Source organism: Chiloscyllium punctatum, chromosome 29 (genome assembly GCF_047496795.1).
Source record: "Chiloscyllium punctatum isolate Juve2018m chromosome 29, sChiPun1.3, whole genome shotgun sequence".
Lineage (NCBI taxonomy): Eukaryota > Metazoa > Chordata > Chondrichthyes > Orectolobiformes > Hemiscylliidae > Chiloscyllium > Chiloscyllium punctatum.
Window position 1 is genome coordinate 67,481,200 of NC_092767.1, and position 14,160 is coordinate 67,495,359.

A 14,160-nucleotide genomic window follows, 5' to 3' on the forward strand; every position below is an offset into this window, starting at 1 on the left:
GTAGATTATTTCAAATCAATTTGTTCAAAGATGTTATGGCACATCCCACAGTCCAAAAATGTGCAGGTTAGGTGAATTGGCCGTGCTAAATTGCCCGTAGTGTGAGGTGCAGGGGTAAACATAGGGGAATGGGTTTGGGTGGGTGGGCTTCGGCAGGTTGGTGTGGACTTGTTGGGCCGAAGGGCCTGTTTCCACACTGTAAGTAACCTAATCTAATCTAATCACAGCAGGGGATGAGACTTAATCCCAGGCCTCCTGGCTCAAAGGAGGGGACACTATACCGCTTCACAAGAGCCCTCTTTGGTGTGTGAAAGGTGAAAATAATCCACTGTGTCACAAGACAGTTTAATGCCTGCATCCTAGACCATTAGGATTCATCCAGGCACTCCAATTAAAGGCTAGTCCCCTCTCTGATATTTGCCAAATAGGCTCGATGTGAGAAAATGTGGGAAGGAGCAACCTGGGATTAGAAGAGCATTGAGAAGGTGAGTGGACAGTGAACTGGCTGCTAGGCTGGAGGAGGAGAGGCCAGAAGCTGCAGGGACAGGAAAGGAAGCTGGGTAGAAACAAAGAGGTAAAAACAATGACTGCAGATGCTGGAAACTAGATTCTGGATTAGTGGTGCTGGAAGAGCACAGCAAAGGCAGCATCCAAGGAGCTTCAAAGGAGCTTTGAAATCCAGCTGTGCGGCCCAGTTGGAGGCAGTAGAATTGGTAAGGATGCAGAGTCTGGGTAGTGTGAAGCTGCTGGACTGCAGTGAGTGAGCTTGGTGAAAGTGAGGGGCTAAAAAGAGGAGGGAAGTAAGGAAGGGCAGAAAGGGAAGTAAGGAATCAGAAAAAAAGGAGTGGGGATATCTAAAATGAAGACAGGGTTTGCAATGGAGACAGAGCATTTTTAAATCTTTCAGCAATGGAACACTCAGGTAACTGTGAAGCAGGACAACTTTAAGTCACTGACATTCTGAATTCCTTATAAATAAATGTGGCGTCTCAAACCTAAGACTGCAGATGTTCAGGAGCTACTATGAAAGGGAAAAAAAACTAGCATAACAATGAACAGGGACAATTCCATAATTTATTACAGAATAGTTTTATATCATGAAGATTTGCGTTCATGTGTTATGACATCTTAAAGAATCTTACATCCTGTGAACTACTTGAGGTGCAATGACTGTTACAATCAACGTGCAATTGTCCAGCTGCGATTGAATCAGTCTGTAGAAAATGTATTTAGATAATGACTCTTGGGTCCCTAGAAGTGTGTGATAATTTTGTTTTCTTTAAGGAAAGCATTTGCTGCTAACTCATGCCTGTTATTTTTAAATACCCAACTAAAAAAATCAATGCTTTTTGTGTGTTGTGGCTTTAAGTTTAATGGAGCAATGGTGATTATTGGGAATATTGATAAATTCTTCTGATTGTGTTTCTGTGATTTCAAATATTCCATATGTCTACATAAATACAGAAGATAATGTTACTTTATGAATGCATCATCTAATGAAGACAACAGTTATAATGGAAAGGGAGGCCTTGTAAACCAAAATGTAGCTCCCAGAAGTCATATGCAGTCTTGCAAATCTCAAGAGGAGCCCACAGAAGAAAATATATTTTGACCCCTTGTTGGGAGGATCCCAATTCTTATCAGCCTTGGACTAAGTTGCTTGCTAGATTGTTTCAGACAGCCATTCAGAGTTAGCGACATTGCTGGGAGTCATGTTCATGCCAGATGAGATAAGGATGCTATGAGTGAACCAGATGTTTATATTTAATTGAATTTAAATTCCAATAGCCGATTCCTAGTTTCCAGAACATCAGGCTGAATTCTCAGTCCTTCCTCCTTGATGAGGGGGAGATAGTTTTAGGGACACTTCTGCTCTTTTCCAATAAGATTGAGTAATTCTCTGTAGAATTTGGAAATGTGGAAAACTGATATTGCTACAATGCTCCAACATCTTGGCCAAAATCCTGATGGAGGCAGTGGGAAGTAGAAGTCACTGGTGATGGATCATACCACAGTCAGTCTACCTCTAATGTGCTTTACAATGTTGGAACTCACCGGTCTGTCTTTCTTTTCTTTCCTGCGTGGTAATACTGGCGGCGTTCCTCCAATGTCCTTGGCCAAGTGACTCGTCCAATTGCTGGGATCTGCCAAAGCAGAAATCACAGAAGTGAAACTTGTGTCGCTCAAATCCAGAAACCTAGAGGTCTCTCAGTATCATTGAAGCATGGATTGTCCTCTGATACACCCCAACATTACAGCTGGGCTGGCACTGAGCAGAGGGTGCTATATCTGGCTTCTTCTTTTGGTTATGGAAGTTTGCATTCTCATCTCCCCCCAAGTCGGATAAAGGGGTTCAAGTTTCACTCACATTCTTCAACACTTCCATTAATTGTGAAGGATTTGGGCAATTCAGAAAATCTGAAGGGTTCACTAATACTTAGTCTCACTTTGTAACAATCATTCATCTTCCACCCCTTAATTAATTGTAACTTATCATAGGTCAGCTGTTTATCTCCTAATACAAACCAAGTCCTGTTCCTTTCTTGTGCATTGGCTCCTAATCAAGCATTGACTTGATTCTCAAATTCTCATCTTTGCTTACAAATAACCCCATGGGTCTATCTCTTCCTAGCTCTTCAAACTCACCCTACTCCACAACCCTCCATGATATCGGTGTTCCTTTCATTCTGATCTCTTTCTCATCCCTGATTTTCATCATTCACAGCCTTGAGCTCTGGAGTTGCCTCCCTAAACTTCTCTGCACCGATATCCTTTCCTCCTCCTTTAATACACTACTTAAAACCTACCTCTCTGACCAAAGGTTTGACCACTTGTCCTAATACCTTTAGATCACTTGCCAATTTAAATCTCCCATTTTCATCCCAACCTTCATGTTTTTGGCCTCCTTTACCATTCATATTAAACTCAATGGAACAGCACCACATCTTTTGATTAAGCACTCCAGAGCCTTCCCGACTCAACATCAAGCTCAACAATTTATTGGTGATAGTTCTGCTTTTCTCATTTACACCTCCTCTGGGTGCAAATATCGTTTGTTTATTTGTCACATCTTCAGCTTCTAGTCTCCTTTTAGTAATGTTCAAATTCAAGCCTTTACTGATTTTATTTATAACATCTCCGAGAGAATCCCTGCAGTGCAGAAGACGACCATTTGGCCCATCAGGTCTGCACCAACCCTCTGAAGAGCATCCCAACCAGAACCTACCCTATTTCTGGCATGCCTAAAATGCCCCTGGACAGTATGGGGCATTTAGCATGTCCAATCCAATTAACCTGCACATCCCTGGACAGTATGGGGCATTTAGCATGTCCAATCCAATTAACCTGCACATCCCTGGACAGTATGGGGCATTTAGCATGTCCAATCCAATTAACCTGCACATCCCTGGACAGTATGGTGCATTTTGGCATGTCCAATCCAATTAACCTGCACATCCCTGGACAGTATGGGGCATTTTAGCATGTCCAATCCAATTAACCTGCACATCCCTGGACAGTATGGGGCATTTTAGCATGTCCAATCCAGTTAACCTGCACATCCCTGGACAGTATGGGGCATTTTAGCATGTCCAATCCAGTTAACCTGCACATCCCTGGACAGTATGGGGCATTTAGCATGTCCAATCCAATTAACCTGCACATCCCTGGACAGTATGGGGCATTTTAGCATGTCCAATCCAATTAACCTGCACATCCCTGGACAGTATGGGGCATTTTAGCATGTCCAATCCAATTAACCTGCACATCCCTGGACAGTATGGGGCATTTTAGCATGTCCAATCCAATTAACCTGCACATCCCTGGACAGTATGGTGCATTTAGCATGTCCAATCCAATTAACCTGCACATCCCTGGACAGTATGGGGCATTTTAGCATGTCCAATCCAATTAACCTGCACATCCCTGGACAGTATGGGGCATTTTAGCATGTCCAATCCAATTAACCTGCACATCCATTGATTGTAGGAGGAAACCAGAGCATTCTGCATAAACCCACACATACACGGGGAGAACGTGCAAATTCAACGCAGGCAGACACACGAGGCTGGAATTGAACCCAGGTCCCTGGCATGGTGAGGCAGCAGTGCTAACCATTGAGCCACCATGCCACCTATGTGGCTTCATATTAGTTTTGTTTGAATTTACACTCTTGTGACAAGACAGGGGTTGCTTTCCTATGTTAAAGGCACTGTATTAATGTATGTTTTTAGCATTTTAATGGAAATCCTTTTCATTCAAAATACCTGAACCACTGCTGTTGACAGCAGAATGGACTGGGCTCTTGGAGCCTCCGAGAGAGGGTTGTTTGGGAGCTTTGGCTGCCGATGGGCCACTGGAGCACCGGACCAGCGTGACCGGCAGGCGCTGGCAATGTGGGTGATGGTCCACGGTCTTCATCTTCTCTTCGTCAGGAATGCTGTCCTCAGAACTGCTCCGGAACTTTGGCTGTGAGTGGGAATAAAAAAGGGAAATGCTTCAAATCATTGGGATCAGGTACAGGTCAAAATGTGACTCCCTCTACTCAGATGTTCCATGGGGGGATGTCAGCAAAGGACAAAAGACTGTTTGAGAGATCAGAAATGGTCTCAGCCTCCTTCTCCTTACAGTACCATGTTCTAATTGGGCATTGACAATCATGGAATTCCATTGGATCCACCCATGCATATGGGGAAAGGATTGCAGCGGTTCACTGTTGCCTTTTGCAGTATGGTTGACCAGGAAACTCTGCCGCTCTTTCTGCTTGCATATTGGAATTTTATAAGCTTGATTAGATTAGATTACTTACAGTGTGGAAGCAGGCCCTTCGGCCCAACAAGTCCACACCAACCCTCCAAAGAGGCACTCACACAGACCCATTCCCCTACATTTACCCCTTCACCTAACACTATGGCAATTTAGCATGGCCAATTCACCTAACCTAGGAGGAAATTGGAACACCCAGAGGAAACCCACGCAGACACAGGGAGAATGTGCAAATGCCAAACAGTCAGTTGCCTGAGGCGGGAATTGAACTCGGGTCACTGGCACTGTGAGGCAGCAGTGCTAACCACTGTGCCACCCATAATCAACCAACTTCCTTGGCAATCAAATCTGAAAGTAAGACTTGAACCCAGAGTTTCTGCCCCATGTTTGCAACCCACTGCCCCAGAAGACCCTACTCAAAAATGGAATAACCTGGTAAGTAAACCCCCTTCAAATCATTAGAATCATTCTTACAAAGGTAGCCCAAGAATAGCTGGACAGCGAGAGTGGCAGTCTCAGTCTGGAGTCAGAAACTCGTGAGTTCAAAACCCAAAGGCGTAAGCACATGATGTAAACTGACCGTGTCTATGTAACTCAAGAGTTCTGAACTGTCAAAGCTGTTGTCTTTCCCATGAGACAACACCCTATCTGCACTCAGATGCATATGAAAGAGATGATGGCACTGTCTTAAACAGGCAGGGCATTCTCTCTGGTATCCTGCCAAACAACTATTCCTCAACCAACATCACTAAAAGCAGTCTACATTGCTGTTTACTGGCTCTTGTATACAAATTGATTGTCAAATTTCCTACATTACAATTGCACTTCAAAACTACTTTGAGAAGTTGCTGAGTTGCACAAGGCATTATGTCAATGGGAATTGCTCTGATGTGCTGTTGTACTGGATCATTTACCCCACACTACATCCAGGATGGGATTTGGGGGTGAGGATGTATACAATAACCACGATCCTCACCTAGAGACCACTGCTTTGCATGTACTGGTGATGAGCTAAATCTTGGTTCTGGATGGTTGCATCTTGGGAATTCGGTCTGACCTAAAAGAGGCAGTTCAGCTCTAAAAACATCTCCATGGGTGCATGGTCCAAAAAGGGGCCTACATCCCAGGATGTTTCCAATACAGTCTACACATGGCAATCAGAATGCCAACCACATGTCAAAAGTAAAGGAATAGGGTTTGGAGGGATATGGGCCGGGCGCTGGCAGGCGGGACTAGATTAGGTTGGGCTATCTGGTCGGCATGGACAGGTTGGACCAAAGGGTCTGTTTCCATGCTGTACATCTCTATGACTCTATGAATGAAAACCGAGTCGTGATCATTCCTTTTGGTCACACTGAACAATTAATGGTGCAGGAGGAGAATGGACCAAGAGGGCATAATCTTAAAATTTAGAGCTAGACTGTTCAGGGGTGATGGTAGGAAGCAGTTCTTCACAACAGGATGGTAGAAGTTTGGAACCCAGAAGGTTGAGACTTGGGATTGAATTGAAAATTTCAAAACTAGATCCCACTGTATGTTAATGCTTCTAAATGTTCTGCCATTCACTTCCCCCCGCATTACAAAATGTGTCACCTTCCAGATTAAATTCCATTTGCCAATTCTCCACCCAAGTCCTCCACTGAGCCTCCTGACCATCCACAGCTCCCTAACCTGTGTCGTCAGCAAGCTTACTCATCATACCACCTACATTCTCTTCCAGAAGATTTATATATATTTCAAACAGCAGGGGTTGCCAATTTTTATACTCTGTGCCCTGACCAAGGAAGGCAAGCTTACTATACACCTTCTTGATCATCTTATCCACTTGCTTTGTCACTTTTGGAGAATTGTAGACCTGTAATACTAGATCTCTCTACATGTTAATGCTTCTCAAGGAGTTCCAGCACTGCTTTGTGTGGAATACCATTGGTCACAGATCTTCTATCAGAAAAACATCCTCCCATTGCTGTTCTGTCTCTTATGACCAAGCCAGCTGTATCCATCTTATCAGCTTCTCACAGATTGCATAACAACCTCACCTTCTGCCTTGAGGGATCTTGCCAAAGGCCTTGCTAAAGTCCATGTGGACAAAGTTGACCACTCTGTCCTCAACCATCTTTGTCACTTCCTCAAAAAACTGAATCACATTTGTGAGGTATGACCTCCCACACACAAAGCCATGCTGTCATCAATACATACATAAATAAAAAAAATCGCGTCCCTAAAAGTCTCCAGCAATTTCCCCACCACTGACTTAAGGCAAACCGGCCTGTAAATTCCCAGATTATCCCAGTTGTCCTTCTTAAACAAATGACTGTTTCTTAAACAATATTGACTGTTCTCTAGTCTTCTGGCACCTCTCCTGTGATTAAAGAGGACACAGATTTCATACAAGGCAATTTTCACACCTGCCCCTTTCAGTATTCTGGGATAGATCCAATCAGATCCTGGGGATTTGTCCACCTTAATACTTTTCAACACACCCAACAGGTTTCTTATATCAACATGCCTTAGAATATCAACATATCCCACTCTGGATTCACCACCTACCATTTCCTTCTCCTTTGTGAATGCCAATGCAAAATATTCATTAATCACTTCCTCCGCCTCCACACATAAATTCCCTACTTTGTTCTTGAATGGATCAACCCTTTCCCTAGCTATCCTTTTGCTCTTTATGGACACAAAAAGTTTTGGGATTTTCTTTAATTCTGTTTGCCAAGGTAATTTGTTGGCCCTTTTAGCCCTCCTAACCCCTTGTTTAAGTTCTTTCCTGCTTTCTTTGTATTGTTTGAGGGCTCTGCCTGTCTTCAGTTTCCAAAATCTTACACACGCTACCTTTTCCTTTCTGATTAAACTCTCAATTTCTCTTGTCATCCAAAGTTCCCAAATCTTGCCATCCTTATCCTTCACTTTCACAAGAACGTGCTAGTCCTGAACTCTAACTGTTCTTTGAAAGATTTCTACATGAAAGATATGAATTTACCCTCAGCCCCAGTTGTCTCCCTCAATCTATATTTCTTGGTTCCTGCCTAATATTGTCATAGTTATCTTTCTCCCGGTCTAGTATTTTCACCCAAGGATTGCTCTTATCTTTATCCATAAGAAACTTAAAATGTACAGAATTAAGGTCACTATTTTTTGAGGGAGATTTAAACAATCCTTGGATAAGCACATGGATGATGATGAGATAGTGTAGGGGGATGAGCTTAGATTAGTTTACAGGTCAGCGCAACATGAGGGCTGAAGGACCTGTTCTGCACTGTATTTGTCAATGTTCTATGTTCCTGAAATGCTGTGATTTTTCTATTCAGGATTTTCATTCTCTCCGAGAAAAAGAACATTTTATTTATATTTCTTAGCTTAACTTGCAATATGATAGCAGCCAGTCAGGTCTAAATCAGTTGGCACAGCCTCCCCTCTTCTTCCTGACAGCATTAAGCTGGCTACATTGGGTGATTCATCGGTGAATGAATGGTAAATCACCAGACAGTGTAAAATATTTTATTGAGTTCCCAAACAGTCTTGAACGTTCTAACAGTTAAACTGCAAAGGCAGTTTTCCATTTATATCTAACACTACACATTGGAATTTACAATTACTCTTCATTTTAAATGCTCAGTTCTGAATTTTTCCCAAAAGTCCTTCACCCTTCCAACCATTCTCATCCCCCAACGCTGCCTCATATTTAGCTCCCGAAGGGATTTGGAGAGAACCAAGTGTCACTCACCTTGGGGGGTAATGGTGGAGGGATATCATCCTGTAGCGTTCCCATCAGCCTGCATAGATCAGCGAAAAAGATTAAACTCAAAAAATACACGCACACACCCACTCATGCACCACAGTGCTGACATAGTGATGTGTCACACAGGCCCAGACATAAGTCACATCCACAAGGGCAGCTCATGAGATTTTAGAGAAAGATGTTAAACTTAGCCTTTACATGGAGATTGAGAAGGTACATTTTCCATTGTGTGTTGTTCCTGACCTCAGGAAAACATGGGTGTTCTGACCCTGCACAGAGCCAGCAGCAGTCACACAAATCAATGTTTCCTGAACTGGTTGAATAGTGGCTAGAGGTCGCACTTTGTTTCTTAAAAAGCTGGATCACCAACAGGAAGCTATTCCATCATACAAAAGGACCTTGAGCTTGGTAAGTGCAAGGGTATAGCCATCTTAAGGTGCCCTCTGAATTTAAGAATGGCCCCACCTGTTGGTTCAGCATCGGGGACTTCACAAGAAAAGATGTGCAGCCCACAGCTGTAGCTGTGTAAGCAGGATGAGTGGGCTGTTGACTGTCAAGTCACACTGAAGCACACCTAGTTTGTAACTGGGGTGCAGCTTCCAAGCAGTTTTGCATCTCCTGATGCTGTGGGGTCCAGTCAACCTCTTGATCATTGATTTTCTAATTAATTTAACCAGATACCGGTTACTTCAGCAGGTGACCATTGCACATCCAATCTTCATTTTCTGTAAATGGGCTTGTCCAGGAGTGGGGTACAAATGGTACTCGGAAACCAGTAGGCAGTGCACAATTACAAACCAGCTGGTGCCAGTTCCCATTTCCCATTGATCTTTGAAACTCCTTACCAACAGACATACAGGCTAAGACTAATGGAGGGAGACAGAAAGATACAGAAAAAAGCAGATTGGGACACATGTACACACCGAGACCTGACTAGAAAAGCCTCACAGAGGCAGACTCCACCCACAAGAAAGATGGATGCAGTGAGATGTTCTTGAACTAAGAGAAGAATGTATTCAGTGTAGAAGGGGTGTCAGAAAAGGCCACATCCAGAATTCAGGGCATGTGCCCAAAGCCACTCCTGGCAGGGAATGACATTGCTCCTGGAGCCAAATCCACAGCCTCTTCACTTCAAGTTAGCTTCCTGCTCTTGGCATCACCCCATTGGCAACACAGACCTTTAGTCTTACCCTCTGGACTTGACCATTTCACAGGTTAGACTTAGGTCAAGAATTGTGGTGTCCAGATAGAGTCAATTGGTGGTAAATTTCAGAAGAGATGAGTAAGGAAAGCAACACAAACATCTGAATGTTTTAATGATTATTGTAGCAACTGGGGTAATGGTGAATGCTCCAGGTCAGCCAGCAAGGCCACTATTCAGCCTACGTCCAACATCAGAGAGCATTGGAGAGTCAATTTTCAACCTGGAGTCCTGAATGTTTAAAACTGGTTAGGGATTGTCAAAATTGTGATTTCCTAGCAGAGGTTGCTAGAGCTAAGACATTTACAGTTGGCATTTCCGAAACAGATACCCCCAGTCTCCACTGTCAGAATTTGATTTGCCTTATTTGAATGGGGAAGGTGATCAGTTAATGACTCTGCCATGGACACCAGACTCTTTGACTTTGGAGCTTCCACTTACACAGCAACATCATCATAATCATCATCTGAATCCGATTGCTTCTCCCTGCAGATAAACAGAATCAGCCATGAGTTTTATTTGCTTATTTCTGTCACATAGGATTCCCCTTCCCCTGTCTATAGTCATCAGTGCCCTTTCCAACACCAGCAATACACAGGCATATATAGACATACAGGTAAACATGCACATTTAGAAACACAAATGTACAAGTAATGTGAACATGTCAATATACATGTGAACAGGCATAAGACCTTTGTATGCACATAACACAAGCATGACCATGCACACATGAATTTATACATAGTTATAAACATAAATATCCACATAAACGTACACAGAGTAGACACATGTGTACAAACAGATAAACAGACAGTCACAAATAAGCTCATGCACACACTTTTTTTTAATCATTCGATGAGGGCGTCACTGGCCAAGCCAGCATCTATTGCCCATCCCTAATTACCCAGAGGGCAGTTAAGAGCCAGACTGGGTAATGATGGCAGTTTCCTTCCCTGAAGGACATTAGTGAATCAGATGTGTTTTTCTAACAATTGACATTGGATTCACAATTATCATTGGACTCTTATTTCTAGATTTTACAGATTTCAAATTACACCATCTGCAGTGGCAGGATTCAAACCCAATTCCCCAGAATGTTACCTGAGTCTCTGGATTAACAGCTGAGCGATAATACCACTAGGCCATTGCCTCCCCATGCTCACACACATAAATACACATGTTCCATGTTCACACAGACACAAACATGCACATCCAGTCATTTCTTTGAATGACTCGTAGCCATGCTGAAGATGGTTGACTCACCTGTCCTTCCTCCCAGAAACAGACACACTTTGTGAGGACATTGAATTCTGGTCCACAGATTGATCCTAGATGAAAAGAATAAATTCAGCAAAGAGTCATAATCTGATTCTACAATACTTGTGTCCCTGACTCGACTGCCTCAGTTACTAGTGGAAGGACACCTGAACCAGTATGATTGTGTCACAGTCAGACTGAGTGTCAAGGCAACCAATCAATTTAGATACAACAGGGAAAAAAACAGACTATGTGCAATCAAAAAGAGGGATGGATAGTTACCTAAAATCATATTGCACTGTGTGGGGTCAGATAGGGTCAATCTGGACTGTGAGGTCAATACCAATGTCACTCACCCTTGGTATAAGGAGGACCTCCTCCCCCTCTCAAACCTGCTTCCCTTTTGAGCTGTACAGGGGACATAACACATATTAGAACAATCTGGGGTAGCATATAAGCAAATCAATCCTGGCTCAATGTTTAGTACTTGTACCTCCACATCAGATATTCAGGAACCTGACTATAAACCCCAGCTGGCAGTACTGAGAGACTGCCACGCTGTTGGAGGTAGTGTCTTTCCAAAGAGAAGCCAAACTGAGACCATGTCATAGAGTCATAGAGATTTGCAGCATGGAAACAGATCCTTTGGTCCAACCCATTGACGTCTGCCCTCCCAGAAGGAGGTGAACAACTCCACAGTGCTGTTTTTAAGTGGAGCAGGTGAGTTGCTCCAATGACCTGGGAAAATATTTGTACCCCAATCAAAAACAGCCAGTTTCATATTTGGTGTTTGCGGGATCTTGCTATGAATAAATTGGCCCTTGCATTTTCCCTATTACAACAGTTCAGGAATGCTTTGTTAGCTGTAAGGCATACTGGGACCTCCTAACCTGCAAGGCACTATACAAACACAAGTTTCTGCTTTCTATGCACCCCTTCATTGCTCCATTCACAGTAACTGTTCCTTTTGCTGAGTGTACCACTTTGGGGAGTCAGAGGTAGAGAAGAATTTCTGCTGGGTGACTCCAAGTTGACCAAGGTCACTGAAGGCCTCACCTTATTCTGGCAGGATTCTTCCCTCTGTATGGCTTGTTCAAACTGAATCTTGTGAACTGTAAAAATATTGTCAGGTTGTCAGAAACCAACAAATCCATAAAGGCTAGTCATGCTTCATTATGCTGACGTCCTTCACTAACATTGCTGAGCTTTGCAGCAGCTGCCATTGAAACCTGGTCAAAGTTTTAGATGTCTACCTTGGTGACAAGCTCAAAAACGTTGCCACACTTTAAACTGCTGTTTAAACTAACGCCCCACAATTAGCCTGATTTCAAATGCCCTAAGTATGTGAGAGTATTTGTTTGAAAATGTTGGCATGGGTATGATTAGATTAGATTAGATTAGATTAGATTACTTACAGTGTGGAAACAGGCCCTTCGGCCCAACAAGTCCACACCGGCCCACCGAAGCGCAACCCACCCATACCCCTACATCTACCCCTTACCTAATACTACGGGCAATTTAGCATGGCCAATTCACCTGACCTGCACATCTTTGGACTGAGTGAGGTCAGCTTTTGTTGCTGATCCCTAATTGCGCATGACCTGAGTGACTTGCTCAGCTATTTCAGAGGGCAGTCAAGAAACAATCATGTTACTGTGATCTGGAATCTCAAATTTTTAGCAGGAAAGGAGGCAGATATCCTTCCCTGAAGGATGTTAGATTTTTAAAAATCCTGGAACTTTAATATTTTCCTTTTATTCCAGATTTATCAATCAACTGAATTTAAATTTCCTCAGCTACAACATGGGATTTGAACCCATATCTCAAATTAATTAGTGCAGGCCTCTGGATGACTAGACCAGTAACATTGATTTCCTGCTGGTTCTCCATTTGCCCCATGCAGAATACACCCTCTTATTTTCCGTTATGATTCACCAGGTTGATAATGAAGTGTTCATTGACAGAGTCAGTCCTTTTTTGGTTTTCTGGAGTTTGTCCAAAGGGGTACAGTTAGAAATTAACCAGATGGAACCACATAACTTCCCCGTTTGGGGTATTCGCCCAGCCCAACCCAACTAGGGCCATCTATTTAAGCAGTGAAAAGTTTAATGTGTTGAAATTTGCTCTTGCCACCTACAACCCCACATTGCAGATAATCATCAATTTTTCTATTAAAGGGAGCTTAGTGAATTGACTCTAGACAGCTGAGCTGGAGGTTTCAGATCATTCTTCTATCTAATTATACGGTCAGAACACAGGAGGTCATCATTCAGCCCATAATATCTGTTCCAGTTCTCTGAAAGTGATAGCCAATTGGTGCACTTGTTCCAGAACACCTTAGATATGTTTCCTTTTCAAATATTTATCTAATTTCCTTTTGAAAGGAAATATTGAACCTGCTTCCACTGCCCTCTAAGGCAGCACATTCCAGATCATCTTAACTCAGCATGTTTAAAAAAAAAGTCTTCAATTTTTTTTTGCCAGTGGTTTAAAATATTCTAGTTCCTGACCTCTTTTTCTTGCCAGAGGAAACAATTCTCTTCAAATTGTTCAGAAGATAAAATATCTCACAGTTTCACATCACATGGAACAACCCTGAACTGAAGTCCACAAACCACTTTATCACCTTGTATTTTTTTCTTAATTAACAACACAAATTGGGTGAAGGAAGCTTTTGATCAGGATTCAGTACAACCTCCCACCATGATAAATGTTTATTCTTCCCTTGCACTGCAGTAATCCCACCACTATCCCACTACCATGTGGAAATTATGGTTTGAGAACAGACCGATCCACTCCTTGTCTACCTTAGTCCCACTACCCTATAAGGATCAGCAAGAGAGCTGTTACAAGTTCTCTTGGGGGCAGAAGAGGAAGGCTTGCTAGAGGAAAATGCCCTTTATTTATGGCTGTATTCCAACCCTGTGGGCCTTAGCATTTTAGATGTGCATTCAGGGCAGGCCTTTCCATAAAGCCTCTGCAGTGGTAGGAGTCAGTCTTCAAGTCCCCCCACCCCAAACCTCCACCCCATAGAAAATAAGTGAGTTCCAATCAATAGTATTACAAACAACATATTGCATGGAAACAGGCCATTTGACCCAACGGATCTGTGATGTTTTTGTTCCATACCATCCTCCTCCCACCCCTTCATCTAACCACATCAACATACCCTTCGATCACTTTCTTTTCACAG

General features: G+C 43.0%; 1 protein-coding gene across 2 annotated transcripts in view; it reads right to left on the reverse strand.

Moving 5' to 3' along the window:
* Window positions 1-14,160, reverse strand: part of LOC140454496 (mitogen-activated protein kinase kinase kinase kinase 5-like) — a 122,884-nt gene that overhangs the window by 24,090 nt on the left and 84,634 nt on the right. For both annotated transcript variants that reach the window (XM_072549295.1, XM_072549294.1), the window contains exons 14-19: window positions 12,024-12,079; window positions 10,974-11,038; window positions 10,152-10,196; window positions 8,495-8,543; window positions 4,266-4,467; window positions 2,056-2,144 (exon numbers count right to left, since the gene is read on the reverse strand). In XM_072549295.1, coding sequence (XP_072405396.1) covers window positions 2,056-2,144; window positions 4,266-4,467; window positions 8,495-8,543; window positions 10,152-10,196; window positions 10,974-11,038; window positions 12,024-12,079 — 506 coding nt within the window. The remainder of the gene's footprint in view (window positions 1-2,055; window positions 2,145-4,265; window positions 4,468-8,494; window positions 8,544-10,151; window positions 10,197-10,973; window positions 11,039-12,023; window positions 12,080-14,160) is intronic.